We start from the raw sequence: 17,290 nt of genomic DNA, 5'->3' as shown, positions 1-17,290 counted from the left end.
CACCGGTAGTTGATTCATAAATAAGCCATTTGACAGGATTAATTTGCAACTATTTTGATGACCAGTTAATAGAGTAATGTTTCATGCAAAAATGCCAAATATTTGCTGGGTCCAGCTTTTCAAATGCGAGGATTTTCTTGCTTTTCTTTGTCTCATATGATAGTAAACAAAATATCTTTTGGTTGTTTGAACAAAAGCTATTTGAAGACATCATCATGGACTCTAACAAAAGGTGATTTTTTTCACTTTTTTCCTGTCATTTTATGAACAGTCATTAATCAAAAAAACAATGGGCAAGTAAACTAATGATGAAAATAATTGTTAGTTTCATATTTTTGTAGTCTTCAGTTTGCTAGCACTCAATCTCTAACAGCCTGTGACTGCGGTGTGCATTCTTGGTGCAGTGCCAGCCTCGCAGAATATTTCTCTCTTTACACATCTGCAGCTGCTTTTCTCTCAGTGGCCCTTCTAGCCCACTTTAATCCATGCACCCTTTTAATACAGCTATGTAGTGGCCAGTTCATGGGCTCACCATGCACAGCTGTCTGGCCAGCATGTTTACAAGTCTTTTAATGCCTGTTAGCGTTACCAAATTATTTAGACCATTTGAGGTTTAGTTGGCAGTAAAGTTGGCGAGGATGTTAGTCATCGTGGTAGAAGCGAAAACATTCTGCTTCACGTTTTACATTCATGTCACAGCTATTAGGCCAACCTTTGCTGTATAAGACTCTCACAAAGGATTATGAATGTATATATTTTAGTGTGGAAGATCTTTTAGATAAAATGCTTAGTGGGGAGGGAAGCAGAATTGTCTAATTTAAATACAGGTGAAGTGAATACAAACATGCAAAGATATTTATTATCTCACCCACTGGCATGCTTCCCCAGTTCTCCTATTAATATTCATATTAGTGGGTTATTCTTACCCTCTGTGATATGCCATAAACTGGCTTTTCATGATGCTTTCCTTTTACCTCTTACATCCCACACCCACCTCCACACCTCAGAGTGCCATGTGGTTTTGATGTTGGGCTGTGACTCAATGGCACGTTTTGTAGAGGCATGTGAATGCAGCCATTGTTAAACCGCAAGCCTTGGAATCTGGCCGGCTAGTAAGAGCTTTTTAAAATGAAATCTTGAGATTGGAAAGCTAATATATCATCTGTGTTGAGCCAAGTGTATCCAGCGGACCTGCGTAGGAGGTTGGTTGACTTATTATCACAGAATATCTAGTAAATATTTTTTTTTTTTTTTCTGCCGCAAGATGGATGAGATGAGAGATTTCTTTCTCCAGTTCAGATTAATAGGAATTCTATCACGCTTACATAATACTCTGTGCCAATTCACACTAAGTTATTCATAAGTGGTATTTCTACATTGAATGTCATCTCCTGTCAGTAGACAGAAAAAAATACTGCAAAGATGTGGCTTTAAAGGTTCAGTCAGTCATTTCCTGTTGAAACACTGACAAGTAACCAGAAGCTTTGGTTACTGGTTTATTTGATACTGTTAAAAATGTATACAAAAGTACAGGTTTAACGTAGCATCAAACATTCCACCCACGTCTTGAGATTCAAGAAGTATTGAGATTAAAAATGCATGATCCATATTGTTAAAGATTCCTGAACTCTTGCTCACACAGGCTCCGTGCACTGTCCAGTGGGGGGAGTGTGACGTCCCCCCCTCCTTCCCCCGCCATGCCAAAGTACAAGTTGGCCGAGTACCGCTACGGCCGAGAGGAGATGTTAGCACTTTATATCAAAGACAACAAGGTTAGTGGGAAAGAGTTACAAAGTTTCTCTCAGGACTGTTGGAATCACCGAATAAGAAATTGTCTTCAATTGTTTAGTAAAGTTGAGTAAGCGTAAAGGGATCAAGCACTTTCTAAACACCAGCATTTAAACTTATATTTGCTTTCCCCTCCTCCAAAATAAAAACCGGTTTGTAGGTCATTTGTTTTTTTAAGTCAAATAGTTTTTGGTAGATGGTAATGTTATCGTAAATTATTATTATTGTTGTTTTTAGGTCCCAGAGGACATGCAGGATAAGGAGTTTGCTGCTATTCTGCAAGATGAGCCCATGCAGCCACTGGCACTGGTGCCTCTCACTGAGGAGGAGCAGGTCTGCCACAAGTGCACATCCACAAATACACTGATACCTGCAAATGTTGAACTCGTCATGCCATATTCCATTGCAATACAACCTCAGTTTCAAAGCGAGCAGTTCTGTTGGTTGACAAATATGACTGTGAGTTCACATTCCTCACATTCCTCCCTATTGCTCTTTCCATTCTCTCTCTGCAGAGGAACTTCTCCATGTCTGTGAACAGTGTGGCGGTGCTGAGGCTCATGGGAAAAGGGGTGGGCGGGGCTGCCCCAGCTGGAGTGGTCCGAGGACGAGGGGCCACACGAGGTGGTCGAGGTAAAAACTAAGGGCCAAGAAAAACTCCCAGACACCCATTAGAAGAGAAACTGCATTGATTTGGCCTAAGTGCACTCATAATGAATCCATAACCACTTGCGCTCAAACTAACATGAGTCCAAGAGAAACAGAAATGCTGTCCAAAATCCTTGGCTGAAACTATAATGGCTGTTATCCAGGGAACGTAAAAACAGTTTATTCAAGCCAACCACTGAAGTGAATATTTCCTCCTTTTCTCCCACCATCTTGATGCAGCACACTTCCTCTTGGCCTGTCTAAATAGTCCTTCTTTTGTCCAGCCACACCTGTCTAAAGTGTCAGGGCTGATGAACTCACCTTGTCTACACACACCACTCTGCACATATAAAAGGCCAATGTAAACACTAGCCGTCCGGTTCAGCACATCCAAGGAAACGTGTGTGCGTGTGTGCGTGTGTCGTGTGTGCGTGTGTGCGTGTGTGCGTGTGTGCGTGGGTGCGCGTGTGCGTGCGTGTGTGTGTGCGTGCGTGTGGTGGTGTGTGTGTGTGTGTGTGTGTGTGTTGTGGTGTGTGTGTGGTGTGTGTGTGTGTGTGTGTGTGTGTGTGTGTGTGTGTGTGTGTGTGTGTGTGTGTGTGTGTGTTGGTGTGGGTGTGTGTGTGTGTGTGTGTGTGTGTGTGTGTGTGTGTGTGTGTGTGTGTGTGTGTGTGTGTGGCTTGAAAGAGATACAAGCTAATTACATATAGGTACAGGGCATATTGTGAAGTTATTCAAGTATTTGTTCAATTAATTTAAGAAATAAAGTAAAATATTAGGTTGATTTAACAGAAAGGAGCACATTTGACTGTAGAGAGTGAGTGAAACCATCCTAGGTGGTTTATCACAAGTTCTCTCATTCAGATAGTGATAATACTAAATATAAACGCCCTCTTCTTCGTGTGATTATAATCAGGACGAGGTCGCGGTGAAGGTGGATTCTACCAAAGAAGTATTGAAGAAGCGGAGGTGGGTTTCGGACGCAGCGTCCGAGAGATACACCGCAGCCAGAGCTGGGATGACCGGTAAGAAAAATCCAGCACACACTGCTGAAGTCATATAAATTATGGCTCCATGGCACAGGAAAGGCATCTATTGTCGCTGTTGACAGAAGCTGTCATCCAGTGTAATTAACTCAAGAATCCTCTCTGGTATTTTTTGTAGACTTTAGCTCTTGTGAGTTGATTTGGCCCAGTTAAAATGTATCCGTATTGATGAGTTGCACATTTTGGCTGGACAATTTTCTTAAAGATAAAAACTACCTGTAAGAGCCAATTAGTGCCCTACCCAAGGAATGGCACCTCAGGGGCTTAAAGCTTGGGCTTAGCCTCTACACTACCTATTTTACCTAGTTTATTGCTTCCCCCCCCTTTCCTCAGGGGCGAGCGTCGATTTGAGAAGCCGCTGCGGCGGGAGGTGGGACGTCCTGGCTTTGAAGAGACTGTAGGTCCCGTGGTTCCAGGAAGGAAGGAATACACAAGGGCTGACAGCGATAACTGGCGCATCCTCCGGGAGGAGCAGGAGGAGGAGGAGGGGGTGGAGCCGGGCACCAACTGGAGACTTGCTGGAGCCCGCAGGGATGGTACGATAAACGCAAACAAACAAACAAACAGATATTTATTTATTTATTTATTTATTTTAGTACTGACTCAAACTCGTGTTTGTTTAAAATGAAAGCTGTACACAAAAAAGCAAAGGCATCGTAATTTATTTTGTTTGGAAATGCATGTGGCAGGCCACGTACTCTTGATAGGATTTTATTCACCAGTATGGAGGCATTGTTGCTGTCAGCTAAGGGTTTATTAAACTGGTGGTTTCAGGGTTTTAATGTAGTGCTGGGTAATACATCAATATTATATAGATATCGTGATATGAGTCTTAGAATTAGGATATTGAAATATGACAAGTGTTGTCTTTCCTGGCTGTACAAGCTGCATTACAGTAAAATTATGTAATTTTTGTGAATTTGTTTTGTTACCAGACTGTTGTAGCTGTTCTATTATTTGCCTTTACCCACGTAGTCATTAAATCCACGGTACTGATAATTATATATCAAAAATCTAATTGTAAAAATATTTTATGAAAGCACCAAATGTCAACCCCACAATATTTCCGCTATATTGATATCGAGGTAATGGGTCAAAAATATTGTGATATTTGATTTTCTCTATCGCCCACCCCTAGTTTAACGCTCAGTTATCTGCTAATTTCAGTGCAATTGCTTTGTCGAAACACGTGTGGACTCTAAATTGGAAAATGTGACTAAGTGCTTACTTACCTACTAAAGTATGTAATAAGTATATTACATATAATTATATCTTACAATGAATATTTGTCGTTACGTTAAAAAAAAAAGCTTCCTATGTGACTTACATGGCCACTTTGTATTGAACAACCAAAATTTAGACCAAGCCTGTGTTGGACCTGGAACATATCTCATATACATATACAAACAGGCCTGTTTGGTATTTTATTTAATCAGTATTATGCTGTGGCTTTAAGGAATTATTTATTTATTGTAATCACACAGTATGTTGGTTCACACTTAAGTAAGGCTAGGCCTCAGTAGTAGAAAATGATTTATACTGCTTCTTACTCCAAAGAGCAGTTGTGACAATGTGTGCAGCAAGTTTAACTTTAACAGTAGCTATAGTGACATCTAGTGGCAGTTGGTGATTTCTAAAAGACACAGTAGGGTTTTACTGGGCTGAAACAGAGCTGGACTACAACAGTTTCTCGCGACAGTTAGGTGGCGGTGGGATATAACAGACCCCCAAGTCATGACTACATGATTGTCTTGGCAACCGCTGTAACTTTGCAATGTGTTACTCCTATGAAAACTTGTTACTGTATATTTTTTGTAAGTTGTAACCTACTCTGTTTCATTGATATTTTCCTGACTTGCTTATGACAGTATCCTCACTGATGGCGGTCAACTCTTTGTCAGATGGTGGTCCTCGCTCAGCAGGCTGGCGAGAGCATACTGGTCCAGGTGAGAGTCGTCGAAGGAAGTTTGATTTCGATTTCCGTGACTCTGAGGGCCATGGTGGTGGCCGCCGGCGTGCAGGCAGTGAGGGACAAGAGGATGACAGGGACGGCCTGCCAGAGTGGTGTACAGACGAGGAGGACGGGGAGATGGGCACGTTTGATTCCTCTGGGGCTTTCATGACTATGAAGGTGCGTTTTTCAAATATTTTCAACCCCATATTCACAAAAGCAGACTCTGTGAGTGAAGTACCTGTTCTTGTTTTGGTAAAGTCTTTACACAGGGTCATCTTATATTTCAGCCAGTATATTTTATTATCAGCCCTCATGAATGTCAGGATTTGTTAACACTCTTTCGTTTCCTCTTCTTCTCTTGGTCGTTTTCTGTCAGAAGGGTGGCAAGGAGACAATCCTGGAGGACGAGTTTGAGTTTAAGGGGATTGAGGAGGAAGAAGAAGAAGACGAAAACTTCGCTGACATTGAGAGGAATAGTGCGGAAGGAGACAAAGACAATGGTGAGGAGACACTTAATCTTTTCTTTAAATTATGATTTTAGAAGGTTTTTGGAATACATTGGAACTATGCCAGCCTTATTGTTGCATACATGTTCAATGATAAATTTATTTAAAAGCAAAATTGGAATGTTTGTAAAACGTGAGGAAATGGATCATAATGTATAAGCCAGTATATTGTTTGCACTTTGTCCATACAGTTTTTTTCTAGTTGATCACGAGCCCAGGATAAATTACTAATGATTTTGGCATCTTACTTAATGTTTTTTTTCCTTCCTTACCTCCACTCTCACCTCACAGAGAATAAAGAATGTGGCTCTGCAGTAGGGGATGGCGAGACAAAGCCAGCATCACCTTCCTCCTCTCCTCCAGCTCTCCAAAACTGTTCCCCTCCAGCTCTGGAGCCTCGGCCCAGCAACGCTGGCCCAGCGGTGGACAACCCTCAGCTAAACAACAGCCACCCCGTCAAGGCCAGCAGCATGCCCAGTGAAGGTATGCCTTATTCCATGTGTTCCATCCTTTTTTCATTTTAAGTAGACGTGTACGACACAAACCTATTCAGTTACCACCGTTATTATGCTTTTCATTGCGCTATGGTCCCTAAATATCTTTTTTACTGACTCTGCTTTTCCTGCTGTATCTGATACAGAGCTAGTAGGTGGCTTTACCTGCCACATCTAACTTCACCCTCCAATAAATAGAAACAATAAAAATATGGCCCATTGTTTCACTAATGTTTCTTGTTGTTTTTGTGTCAGACATGGCTCCGATAGGGGGCTCCAAGGCCCAGCTGAGCCCTAGCGCCCCCACCTCTTCCAATCTGCCTCCCCCACCCCCTTCCTCTGCTGTTCCTCTCCACCCTCCACCTGGAGGAGACACAGAGGATGATGAGGGCATGAAGCACCTGCAGCAGGTAAGAACAACAAGTTCATGCAGTGGTCTCAGAAACGGCATATTGGATAACTTTAACAGGAAGGACATTTAACTCTAATCAACTAGTGGTTATTTTGCTACATGATTTTCTAGAGTCATTACATACTTACTAATAAAACGGAGCATCTATTAGATGTACCCCCATTTTTTTTAAACTTTTGGATCAGTCATGGCAGATCCACCTGATGATTAAGCTGAATTGAAAGACCCAAGCTAAATGCCTAAAAGCTCTGTCTACACAAAAGTGAACTTGCCAGATGTGATGGTGTAATGACAGCCTGCATGTGTATGTGTAGGAGGCAGAGAGGATGGTGGCATCACTGCAGGACACTTCTTTGGAGGAGGAGTGTTTCACCCAGGCGCTGCAGCAGCAGCAGGAGAACAGGAACACAGCAGCTGCTCTGCCACTGTCACATGAGGCCGCCATGAAGTGGTTCTACAAGGACCCACAGGGAGAGATCCAGGGTATACTCACACACCGTGGCGTCTTACACTCATACATGCAAGCACAGCATATTGATCCTTAAATATGTCTATCCCACCCGCTACCAGGTCCATTCACCACAGTGGAGATGTGCGAGTGGTTCCAAGCTGGCTACTTCACCATGACCCTTCTGGTGAAGCGGGGCTGCGACGAGGGCTTCCAACCCCTTGGTGACGTCATCAAGATGTGGGGCCGCGTGCCCTTTGCCCCAGGGCCCTCCCCGCCGCCCCTGCTGGTGAGACAGCCACCACCAACGCAGCGCCCGCAGCCCACCCGAGGGCCCGCCGGGACTGTGAGTCAGAGCTCAGCCAACGTAGAGGATGGGGAGGGGAGGATGCAGAGGAGAGGGAAGATTGATAGACAGGTTACGGTAAAAGACCAATGATTCATTCAAATTCAATTTAACATGAAAGATTTCTTTAAATTGACCCCACCTGATTTTGAGACATGTCATTTTAATTGTTACAGCTAGTGTGTTATAATATTTGGCTTCATTTATTCATATTTACACCACAGTCATAAAACCATCCAATGCCTCCAGTTAAAGTCACTGGTTGCATAAAAGCTTCAAATAAGTGGAGCAGAACAGGGCAGGTTCCATACCTGTATTTAATGCTGTAATGTAAAACTACAGATATTCTTATGTTTTCCTGATTACCTATGAACGTGACACAGTTGATGAGATATCTTTACATCTATAATAGCACGTTACATTTTACATAATCTTCTTTCTTAGCATTATTCAACTACATATGGATTGCTGTGTTTTACTATCTTCTTTCTTAGTACTATCCCACTACATATGGATAGCTGTGTTTTGATATCTCGTGTTTGCATTGTATTGACTTGTGATTGCTGTCTTCTTTTCAGGGAAACCTGGACCAGGACCGTCTGAAAAAGCAACAGGAGCTGGCAGCAGCAGCTCTTTACCAGCAGCTCCAACAGCAGCAGCTATTCCAGCTCATTAACAGGTCGGCCTATGGGGGGGGGATATAGGTTTCACCTTACATGTCTGGACTAGTGTACATTAATTTGTGTTTGTGACCTAGATTTGTCATTTTACAGAGGAGATGTTGCCTTTACTTTCAGTGTTTGACTTAGCTTTGTTTGTTCCAGGTGCAGTGAGCAGGGTATGATGCCTTCGATGAATAGGTCGATGTCAGTGCCAGATACAGGGTCCATGTGGGACATGCATACCTCAGCTTCCCAGCCGTCAGGTACATACTAGTCTACACCTGGATGTGTGCACAACAACACATGTCTGTACCTTTTTGTATGATGCTGAAATAATCCGATATTATTTCCATGTAGGCGGTGAAGCCAGTCTTTGGGACATAACAATGAATCCTTCTACTCAGGGTCCAACTCTCGAACAGCTTCAAAAGGTGGGTTCAGTTGTGAGACTTCAGCCTTAAAAGGCAAACTCACATCTACATTTTGCTAAGTTTCTTGTTTTGTTTTTTTATGTTATATGTATATGTCTTCACTGTGTTTTTGCTGTTTTGTTAGCTGGACAAATTGGTAACAGTGCTCGCAGGCACAATAACCGTAATCAAAAGATGTCAGATGTAAAACCTATTTTGTTGCTTATTCTAATCTCAGTGTATGCCTCATTTGACTCCTGTTGTTTTCCCTCCAGCTCCAGCAGGAGAGGCGAGACGCTGAACTCAGGGCGAAGCGCGAGGAGGAGGAGCAGCGTAAGAGGAGGGAGGAGAAGAGGAGGCAACAGGAGGAGCAAAAGAGGAGGGATGAGGAGGAGCTCTTCAGACGCAAGCAGGTGAGTTGAAGAGGGATATATTTCCCTTCCCCAAATATTGAGACCGTTTTGTTTCGGATTTTGTAAACTGAAAATTGAAATGCTTTTTTCTTTTACAAGAATAGTTTGACTTTTCATTAGGGATGAGCCGAGTACTCGGCTGAAACGAGTATCCGGTACGGATAAAGCACTTTTGCCGAGTACAAGTATTATCCGAGTAATGCGAGTCAATATCTTTGCTCGGATTAAATGAAATTCTCCATTGACTGTGTCTCCGTTCTATGATAGGCTAGTCCCACGCGCCACTCAACTACACTATTCTGTGATTGGCTAGTCCCAGCGCCCTCCCTACACAGACAGACTCCCGTTGCTGTGTGCTCTCACTCGCACACGGGACACGGAGAAGTGAACAGCTCTTCCCCTCCTGGTCGCGGGATTTTTCTGTTAACATTTAGGGTTCTTCAAGCTTCAGGGTTTTTTTATACTTCAGTTTGAACTAGTACCTAGTAACAGGAGACTTCTGGTAACCGTGGGTTGGTTCAGACATAGTGTTGGTAGAATGGGACTCGTGTTGCATCTCTTCCGTCTGAGTTTTTTTAGTTTTTTTAACTGCCTGCTGGCTCTAACCAGTTTTTTGAATGTCTGAAACTTTTGCTGTGTTTTATAAAAAAAATAAAAGGGAGTTGCGGTATAAATTAATAATATTACAAATTAAGATACACACATTTCAACCCCCGCCCCCTCTCTCTCTTGTTTCTCTCTCCTATTATATATAATTATATATATATAATTATATCTTACTCACTCACAGGCACAGACACTCACACTCAAAAAAAATTGATCACACTGATCAAGAAAAATTAAAAGTTAAAAAAATAAAGTTATACTATGAGATGAAAAAACTTGTTCATACATTTACTTAATAATTGCAACCACATTGCTGTATTTACGTTGCAAAACTTGTTATATACTGTAGGCCTATATAGTTTGTTACCATGACAACACATTAATCTGAAGCTTGATGCTGTCATGTAAATACTTTTCTAATCAGCAGTAAATATAACAATTTCTGATCAATCATATCAATGCATGCTTAAATAACATACCGGTTAAAGCCCCGCACATTTCAAGACAACCAGACCCACTTCCGGGTTAAATCTGACCACTTCCGGTTTAGGCCCCGCCCACTCCGAGTACGGATCCGGATACACAATTCATGTGGTAAACAGATACAGATAATGCTGTACTCGCTCATCCCTACTTTTCATGTTACAAGCTTGGCTCATTTTAACGGCAAAACATTTTAAGCACTATTGTTTTAAATTTTTATTATTATGCTCAATGTCATCAAGTTAGAGATTGGTAATCATATGAAATACAACTTGATTATCACATGATTCTGTGTAAAGATGAAATGCAATGATAATGGCTTTAAACGCTGTTTTCCAAGTAGTAAACTACCTTTGTCATATCTTCCTGTAGTGTCGTCAGCAGCAAGAACTGATCATGAAGTTGCTGCAGCAGGCCCCCCAGCAACAGGGTCCTGGGGCAAGCGGCTCAGGCTGGAGCGGGGCTCCCTCATCTGGGCTATCCAAGTCAGGAAAACCCCCGGCTCTGGCTCTGCTGGAAATGCAGCAGGAGGCAGAGAGGCTCCTGAAGCAGCAGCAGCAACAGAGGCAGCAGCAGAGAGACCGCGTGAGTTTCAGCAACTTCAATTAAATGTTTCAAAGGTTTCGTATAGAAACTCATCCCACTGTAGTCAGCCAATAGTAAATTTGTACAATTTGTTAAAAATGATTTCTCTCTGATTCCAGCACTCCGGCATGTCAATGGGGAGCTCCTCCATGGGAGGGCAGTGGGTGGATGGTGTTGGCATGTGGGGCGGGCCTGGAGGTATGGAGGGTAAGGGCGGCAGTGGAAGCTCTTCAAGCAGCATGGGCATGTGGGACGAGGCTGTGAAGAACCAAACCGGCCTGCGTGGTAACAGCAACAACAACATGGGCTTGAAGAACAGCCGCAGCAGCCCTTCACTCAGGTACATGAGACCAGATTTATGCATACAAAGGAATATGTAACAACCAGTTAAAAATACTGTACCCCCCCCCACACACACAGACACGCACACACACACACAACACCACAACACCACACACACACACACACACACACACACACACACACACACACACACACACACACACACACACACACTTCTGTGGCAGAGAGTACTGTGATATTCATTTATATGTGTATGGATTTTAGTTAATGGAACATAATGTGCACTGAACCCTGTATGTCATCTGCAGTGAGCAGTACATGATGCGTCGTAAGCGGACGGAAGAGGAGGAGAAGCTGCTGAAGCTGCTGCAGGGCATGAAGCCTCAGGACGGCTTCACTACCTGGTGTGAACAGATGCTGCACGCTCTCAACACCTCTGCCAACAACTCCTCTTCCTCTCTGGATGGTAGGCTGCTCACCTTTGATGTATTTAGCAACATATTTTCCCACATTTTCAGCATTGCTAATTATTTCAACTTTATCTTTATTAAGTTGCCACAATTGTGGCATACCTGAAGGAGGTGGAGTCTCCCTATGCAGTACTGGACTTCATCCGGTCCTATCTAGGGGACACAGTGGAAGCCAAAGAGTTCGCCAAACAGTTTCTGGAGCGACGTGCCAAACAGAAAGCCAACCAACAGAGACAGCAGCAGCAGGTAGGCTTGACAACAGCATTTACCCAAAATATCACCTGTTGGATGCAGTCCTTGCTGCATTAACTAAATGTACCTAAAATCATTAAAACTTATAAACCATGACTAAGAAGAGCTGCATACCATCACATATTAACTAAATGAAGAGAGAAGAGCATATGCATACTAGTGAATGCTGTATTTATGTTAAGGTCAGGCTTGTAAACACCATGATGTATGCTTAATATAATAATAGGTAGAGATGCACCAATTGACCGGCTGGTGACCGTAACTGCCTGTAACTGACCTGCCTGTCAGTGTGACATATGCCGTTCAAATACACTTGGGCGCCACACGATTTACATTGTGCATCATCAGCACCACACGTGCACATGCAGGATTTCTGCTATATGCATGTAGCAGCGGTGCACTGCCGCTCAATCAGCTGTTTATGAAATGTCATAAAGTTGTAATTATACACGGCTTTGCACAGCTGTCTGATCTCAGGCGAAAAGTCAGCCGCTCTCTCTCTCCCCTCTGAGGCTGAAAAACTGGAACATGAAAACCGCACTCACGTGGGTCCCGGGAAATATGACAGCCACAGTTTATCCAAAAATAGCATTGGGTACACTGAATTTGATTATTTTACTGTTTATTAGACCACCGTGTGTGTGTGTGTGTGTGTGTGTGTGTGTGTGTGTGTGTGTGTGGTGTGTGTGTGTGTGTGTGTGTGTGTGTGTGTTGTGTGTGTGTGGTGTGTGTGTGTGTGTGTGTGTGTGTGTGTGTGTGGGTGTGTGTGTGTGGTGTGTGTGTGGTTGTGTGTGTGTGTTGTGGTGTGTGTGTGTGTGGTGTCGTACTGCAAGGCTATATTTTATTTTTATTTGTTCTTTATATATTTTATTACCTGTTTTCATATGAAGGCCTACAGAGGTTTAGTTTGCTAAATATATCACATTTGTTTTAAATGGATATTGGATGTGAAAAGAAGGAAATGGTTCTTCCATAACATTGCACTTTAGATGTGTGTGAATTTCCCACACCAGAAGTAATTTATATCGATTATCTATTCAAAAAAGGTTCTATGCAAAATATAAAATCTTCTATTGAAGAAAAGATAGAAAATAAATATTTCTGCGTGCTGTGAATTGGCTGGGAAAAAAACAATTCGGAATCAACTAAAATCGGTATCGGCTGGTCAAACTCAATGAAATATCAGGAATCAGCCTAAAACTTGTAATCGGTGCATCTCTATTAACAGCATATATGAAATAAAATGGCTATAAAAGATGCCTTTTGAAGTTTATTTCATTGTGACAATTGTAAATTCCTCCTTCTTTTTATATATCCAAGTTATCAAAGGAAGTGGCTGGATTGAACATGAACTTCCCTCTGCAGGTACGTACATATAGATTTTGTTCTGTACATGCAAACACTGATGGATTTGAGTTGTTAGTGGGAACAACAGTGATGTTAATGGGTATTTTTGTGTCTCCCGCTGCTACAACAGCCCTCCAACTTTCAATTGTTATTATTTTTCAACTAACTATAACATTGCCTAATGTAACTAATGGCTCCTTCAAAACTTTTTTCTAACTGTCAACTGGTTTCAGAATCTCAAAACTGGCCCAGGAAACATCAAATGTCTAAACACAAATCCATATTTTTTACATCATTTATATGGATCATTTATCCTTCAAAGCGCCTTGGAGAACTCGCAATATGCACACATGCCCTCAAAACATCACTGTCACATCACCGCATCAAGTGCAAGACTCCAGTATAAGGCTGCATGTTTTTGAAAACATTAAAGCAATAGTTGTGATGCAAATGGATACATTCACATATACTGATTTTTTTTTTTTTAAACACTTGGTAGAGCCGTCAGAATATCAGAACGAGCATTTGTTTTTGTTTTTTTTACATTTTCCTTTCTTCTCTTTTTAGGACTCAATGCGAGGTATGAATCCAAGCACCCTGCAGTCCATGTTTCAAGCTAACCACATGGGCAAGGCTGGTCTTTATGACAACCAGGGGGGAAAGATGAAGAAGAAACAGCCCATGATGCTGCACTCTGACCCCAGCATCTTAGGTACGTGACCTCGCCAGCATGTAATGTTTCTTCCTTTTGACATAATTTATCTGTAACCGGTTAGAATCAAATAGCTTGCTTTTAGTCTCTTGACCCCAGATTAGCATTGTGATTATACAGAACACAACCTTTCAACAAGTAACACCAGCCACACACTTGTAAATAGAGTTAATACACAAAGCAAGCCTAAATGTATTTATTGTCTGGAAACAAATGGGAGTTTATCAAAAGCGACAAAGGAAGATTCCCAACTTTCTGAAGCACCAGCAGAAAGTATTGTGTCTTCTTGATGACTTGTTTACACCCACTCCAGGTGGGTAGGATGTGCTCGTAGGATTGGCTTACGTCTGAAGTTTATTTATGTACCCATAAGCTGTTTGGAGCGTAAACCCAGGGATATTCTGGGATATGGCTCACTCTCAATGTAAACAGCTGGTCAAACAAATGTGATAAAGATAATAATAGATATTGTAATCTGTTTAGTTTCAGCCTTGTTTATTTTTTTATTGGTGGGTGTAGTTCTGTAGAAAGAAAATAGTTCCTACATGAAACTGCACACAACCAGGTCTGTAGATTATGTTCAGTGACCGGTTCATAATTTCTTAAAGTAGACCATCATTTTAGAGAGAAGGCAGACATCTCTGTGGCCAATATATCCAACACTGGGCAACTCACCAAAACAGCCTAGATTGATAATTGATAAATAATGCTACAGGTAAGTTATTATTACTTTTTTATTTTGGGGTGAACTGTCCTTTTTTAATCTTTCCATAACCGAGTGCGCTGCTCATCAAATTATTTCTGGCTCGCATTTAAACCATATCCCTGCCAGCCCCTTCTAACTCGCCCATGTCCCATCCTCCTCTGATCTTACTCTGCTCTTGTCTGTGCCATCTTTGCCCGCCCCCTCCTCCCTGCAGGGTACTCATTCCACAACACGGGCGAGTGTCTGAGCCTGAATGAGATGGAGATGGTGGAGGATTACTGATGTGACGCAGCGCAGCAGCAATAGCTACCTGAGGCCTTCTGTCTTTTAATCAGACAAACCTGATAACGAATGTGCACTGCTGGGGGTACCGGGGAAGGGGGAGGGGCGGGGGGTGATAGTAAGGGAGCAAGTGTGAGGGGAGGTGCAGGGTGGAGGCGCCTGGAGCTGCGCCTCCTACTCCTTCCTTTCCTCTGGCAAGAAAAAAAGGGCTCCCTGCTGCACCAGTTGATCACTTGAGCAGGGGTGAGGAGGGGTGATGTTAAAAGTATGATGGGTATCCTCTGGCACTCAAAAGATTAAGCACCTTATACTGAACTAATGCACTTTATTGAGATGGGATTTGAATTTTTTTTTCTTTGTGTGCGAGAATATGTGTGTGTGTGCGTGCGTGTGAGAGTGAGAGAGAAAATATGTGTGTGTGTGTGTGTGTGTGTGTGTGTGTGTTGGGAATCAGTGCACATACGGTGTGTGTACATACACATTATCTGTGTGGCTGGCATCAGAACTGGAAAGGGTCGGTGAAACAGTCGGTGGGGTGAGTGGTTTTCAAAGTCAGGGGGACCTTTTTAGTTGAAACCTTATCAGAGAGCAAATCCTTTCTCAAAAGACAAACACTGTTGATATTTCTCTTGTTAAGCATTTTTTACGTTTATATAAAAAGTAAAGCTATTGAAAAATGGATGATAAAAAAAAACTTGAAGATTTGCACTTGCCTAAAAAAGAAATAACAAAAACAACAAAAAAAGTCAAACAAATGGGGTTAGTTATAGAAGTAAATATTTTTGTGAATGTGTGTGGATGACTGTAAGAGTGACTGATGTGTGATGGTTGGTTTGTGTCAGTAATATACCAGTCTGCACAATGTTTGTTTTTTTTCTTTTTCATTTCATTCTTCTGTTGCTTACCAAGATGTATGAAACATAAGAGGCCATTTTTGTCTTTTTTTTTTTCAAATGGTAATTTTGTATTCTGATGTTTGGAGAGGCTGTGTTTGTTTTTGTGTGTCCCTTCTCCAAACAGGGACTTGATCTGTATGTTTTGAGAGAGATGAATGAATGAATGAATGAATGAGACAGAGAGAGGGCAATTGCACAACACATTCTTTCTCTCACCAGCTCTTCATCCCCAGATAGACTAAATAGAAATGCATACATTTGTAAATGTTAGCTTTGCGCTCATTATAAGATGACCACCACTAGTTTATTCCCCTTAGCCTCTCCACATGGGGAGCTGTCGCTAGACCTGTGAAGACTAGCAGGCAGTGCAAATCATGAGGGACATTACTGTGTGTGCATCCGAATGAGACTTTGTGTGTATGAGTGTGTGTATGAGTGTGTGTGTGTGTGTGTGTGTGTGTGTGTGTGTGTGTGTTTTCAGAGTGCATGTTCATTTACTGTTCATAGAAATGAGTTAAGACTACAGGTACTCATTTTGAATACATGTGCTTTTTTGTATGTGTATGAATGCACATTTGTGCCTAAGAACTTGGATAGGGTGCGTGGCCATTGAGACATTAACTCTTTTTTGAGAGCGGGTGTGATGTGTGTCAGTGCTCAGCACAGTGTATGTAAAGTATGTAAGTTTATATCGTAAATATTTCTAGTTCAGTCTAGGGGTGATCCATCGGAAGATTAGTCCGATCTGTTTTCCTGGGATGTGATCACGTTGCCTTTTGTCAACTCTCGAACTTGTGAATGAAAGGTGTCGAGTTTCTGACTCTGGAAAAAAACAAAAAACAGCATCTTAATGTGCAAGTGCACAGAACGGTGCATGAAATGTTAGCATATTGTGTTACTTATTCGTTGTTGCAATTTGATAATGACGAGTTTTCTTTTTTTTTTTATGAAAAATATATATGAATATATACATTATATACAAAGTTTAAAAAGTATTTGGACTAAGATAATGAGCACTTGGGGCTGCTATTTTTGTTGTGTGTTATAATTTTTTTTTTTCCTTAATTTTTTTTCATTTTGTCTCATCGCCATGTGAAGTGTGTGTGTGTGTGTATTATTTCTTAAGAAAATATTGAATGTATTCCAAAAAAATGACAAGAAACCCGTGCTGATACCAGATTTTTTTTCCTCAGAAGATTTCAAAAATGGAAACAAAATACAAAAAAGCTTCAAAGTGTTTTGCGAGAACCTTTTTTTCTATTTACACAATGGAGATAAAAAAAACTGGGGATGGATACAGTTGAACACACTGCCTCTACAATCCTGGTCGTACAAATAGTGACTAAGAATTAAAGGAAAAGACTCTTTCTATTCCATACTGGAGCTTTGGTTGTTTACAAACCACATGGATATCTGTGGGTGCAGTTTTTTGTTTTCATTTTTTTTTTTTTTTTTGTTCCCACAAAAGACGGGTGGGGTTTGCAAGTGCGCTTCTGCCATATGGACGTTGAGTGGCGTTGGGGG

At 41.8% G+C, this 17,290-nt stretch overlaps 1 protein-coding gene across 17 annotated transcripts in view; it reads left to right on the top strand.

Moving 5' to 3' along the window:
• The window catches only part of gigyf1a (GRB10 interacting GYF protein 1a), a 21,528-nt gene extending 4,718 nt beyond the window's left edge, over positions 1-16,810 (top strand). Inside the window, exons 4-26 of one of the 17 annotated variants that reach the window (XM_032544154.1) lie at positions 164-232; positions 1,643-1,772; positions 2,026-2,121; positions 2,304-2,421; positions 3,350-3,458; positions 3,813-4,015; positions 5,348-5,610; positions 5,810-5,933; positions 6,231-6,422; positions 6,683-6,843; positions 7,160-7,328; positions 7,416-7,717; positions 8,218-8,318; positions 8,464-8,564; positions 8,659-8,732; positions 8,987-9,124; positions 10,586-10,798; positions 10,918-11,138; positions 11,410-11,567; positions 11,654-11,817; positions 13,141-13,188; positions 13,738-13,882; positions 14,803-16,810. In XM_032544154.1, coding sequence (XP_032400045.1) covers positions 164-232; positions 1,643-1,772; positions 2,026-2,121; positions 2,304-2,421; positions 3,350-3,458; positions 3,813-4,015; positions 5,348-5,610; positions 5,810-5,933; positions 6,231-6,422; positions 6,683-6,843; positions 7,160-7,328; positions 7,416-7,717; positions 8,218-8,318; positions 8,464-8,564; positions 8,659-8,732; positions 8,987-9,124; positions 10,586-10,798; positions 10,918-11,138; positions 11,410-11,567; positions 11,654-11,817; positions 13,141-13,188; positions 13,738-13,882; positions 14,803-14,870 — 3,367 coding nt within the window. In that variant the 3' untranslated portion in view covers positions 14,871-16,810. The remainder of the gene's footprint in view (positions 1-163; positions 233-1,642; positions 1,773-2,025; positions 2,122-2,303; positions 2,422-3,349; positions 3,459-3,812; positions 4,016-5,347; positions 5,611-5,809; positions 5,934-6,230; positions 6,423-6,682; positions 6,844-7,159; positions 7,329-7,415; positions 7,718-8,217; positions 8,319-8,463; positions 8,565-8,658; positions 8,733-8,986; positions 9,125-10,585; positions 10,799-10,917; positions 11,139-11,409; positions 11,568-11,653; positions 11,818-13,140; positions 13,189-13,737; positions 13,883-14,802) is intronic. The other 16 variants (XM_032544161.1, XM_032544160.1, XM_032544156.1 and 13 more) reach the window with 16 other exon arrangements.
• Positions 16,811-17,290: the final 480 nt, after the last annotated feature.

This window comes from Etheostoma spectabile, chromosome 19, assembly GCF_008692095.1.
Source record: "Etheostoma spectabile isolate EspeVRDwgs_2016 chromosome 19, UIUC_Espe_1.0, whole genome shotgun sequence".
NCBI classification, from domain to species: Eukaryota; Metazoa; Chordata; class Actinopteri; order Perciformes; family Percidae; genus Etheostoma; species Etheostoma spectabile.
The sequence above is the reverse complement of the archived record's forward strand: the minus strand, read 5'-3'. Positions and strand labels throughout refer to the sequence as shown.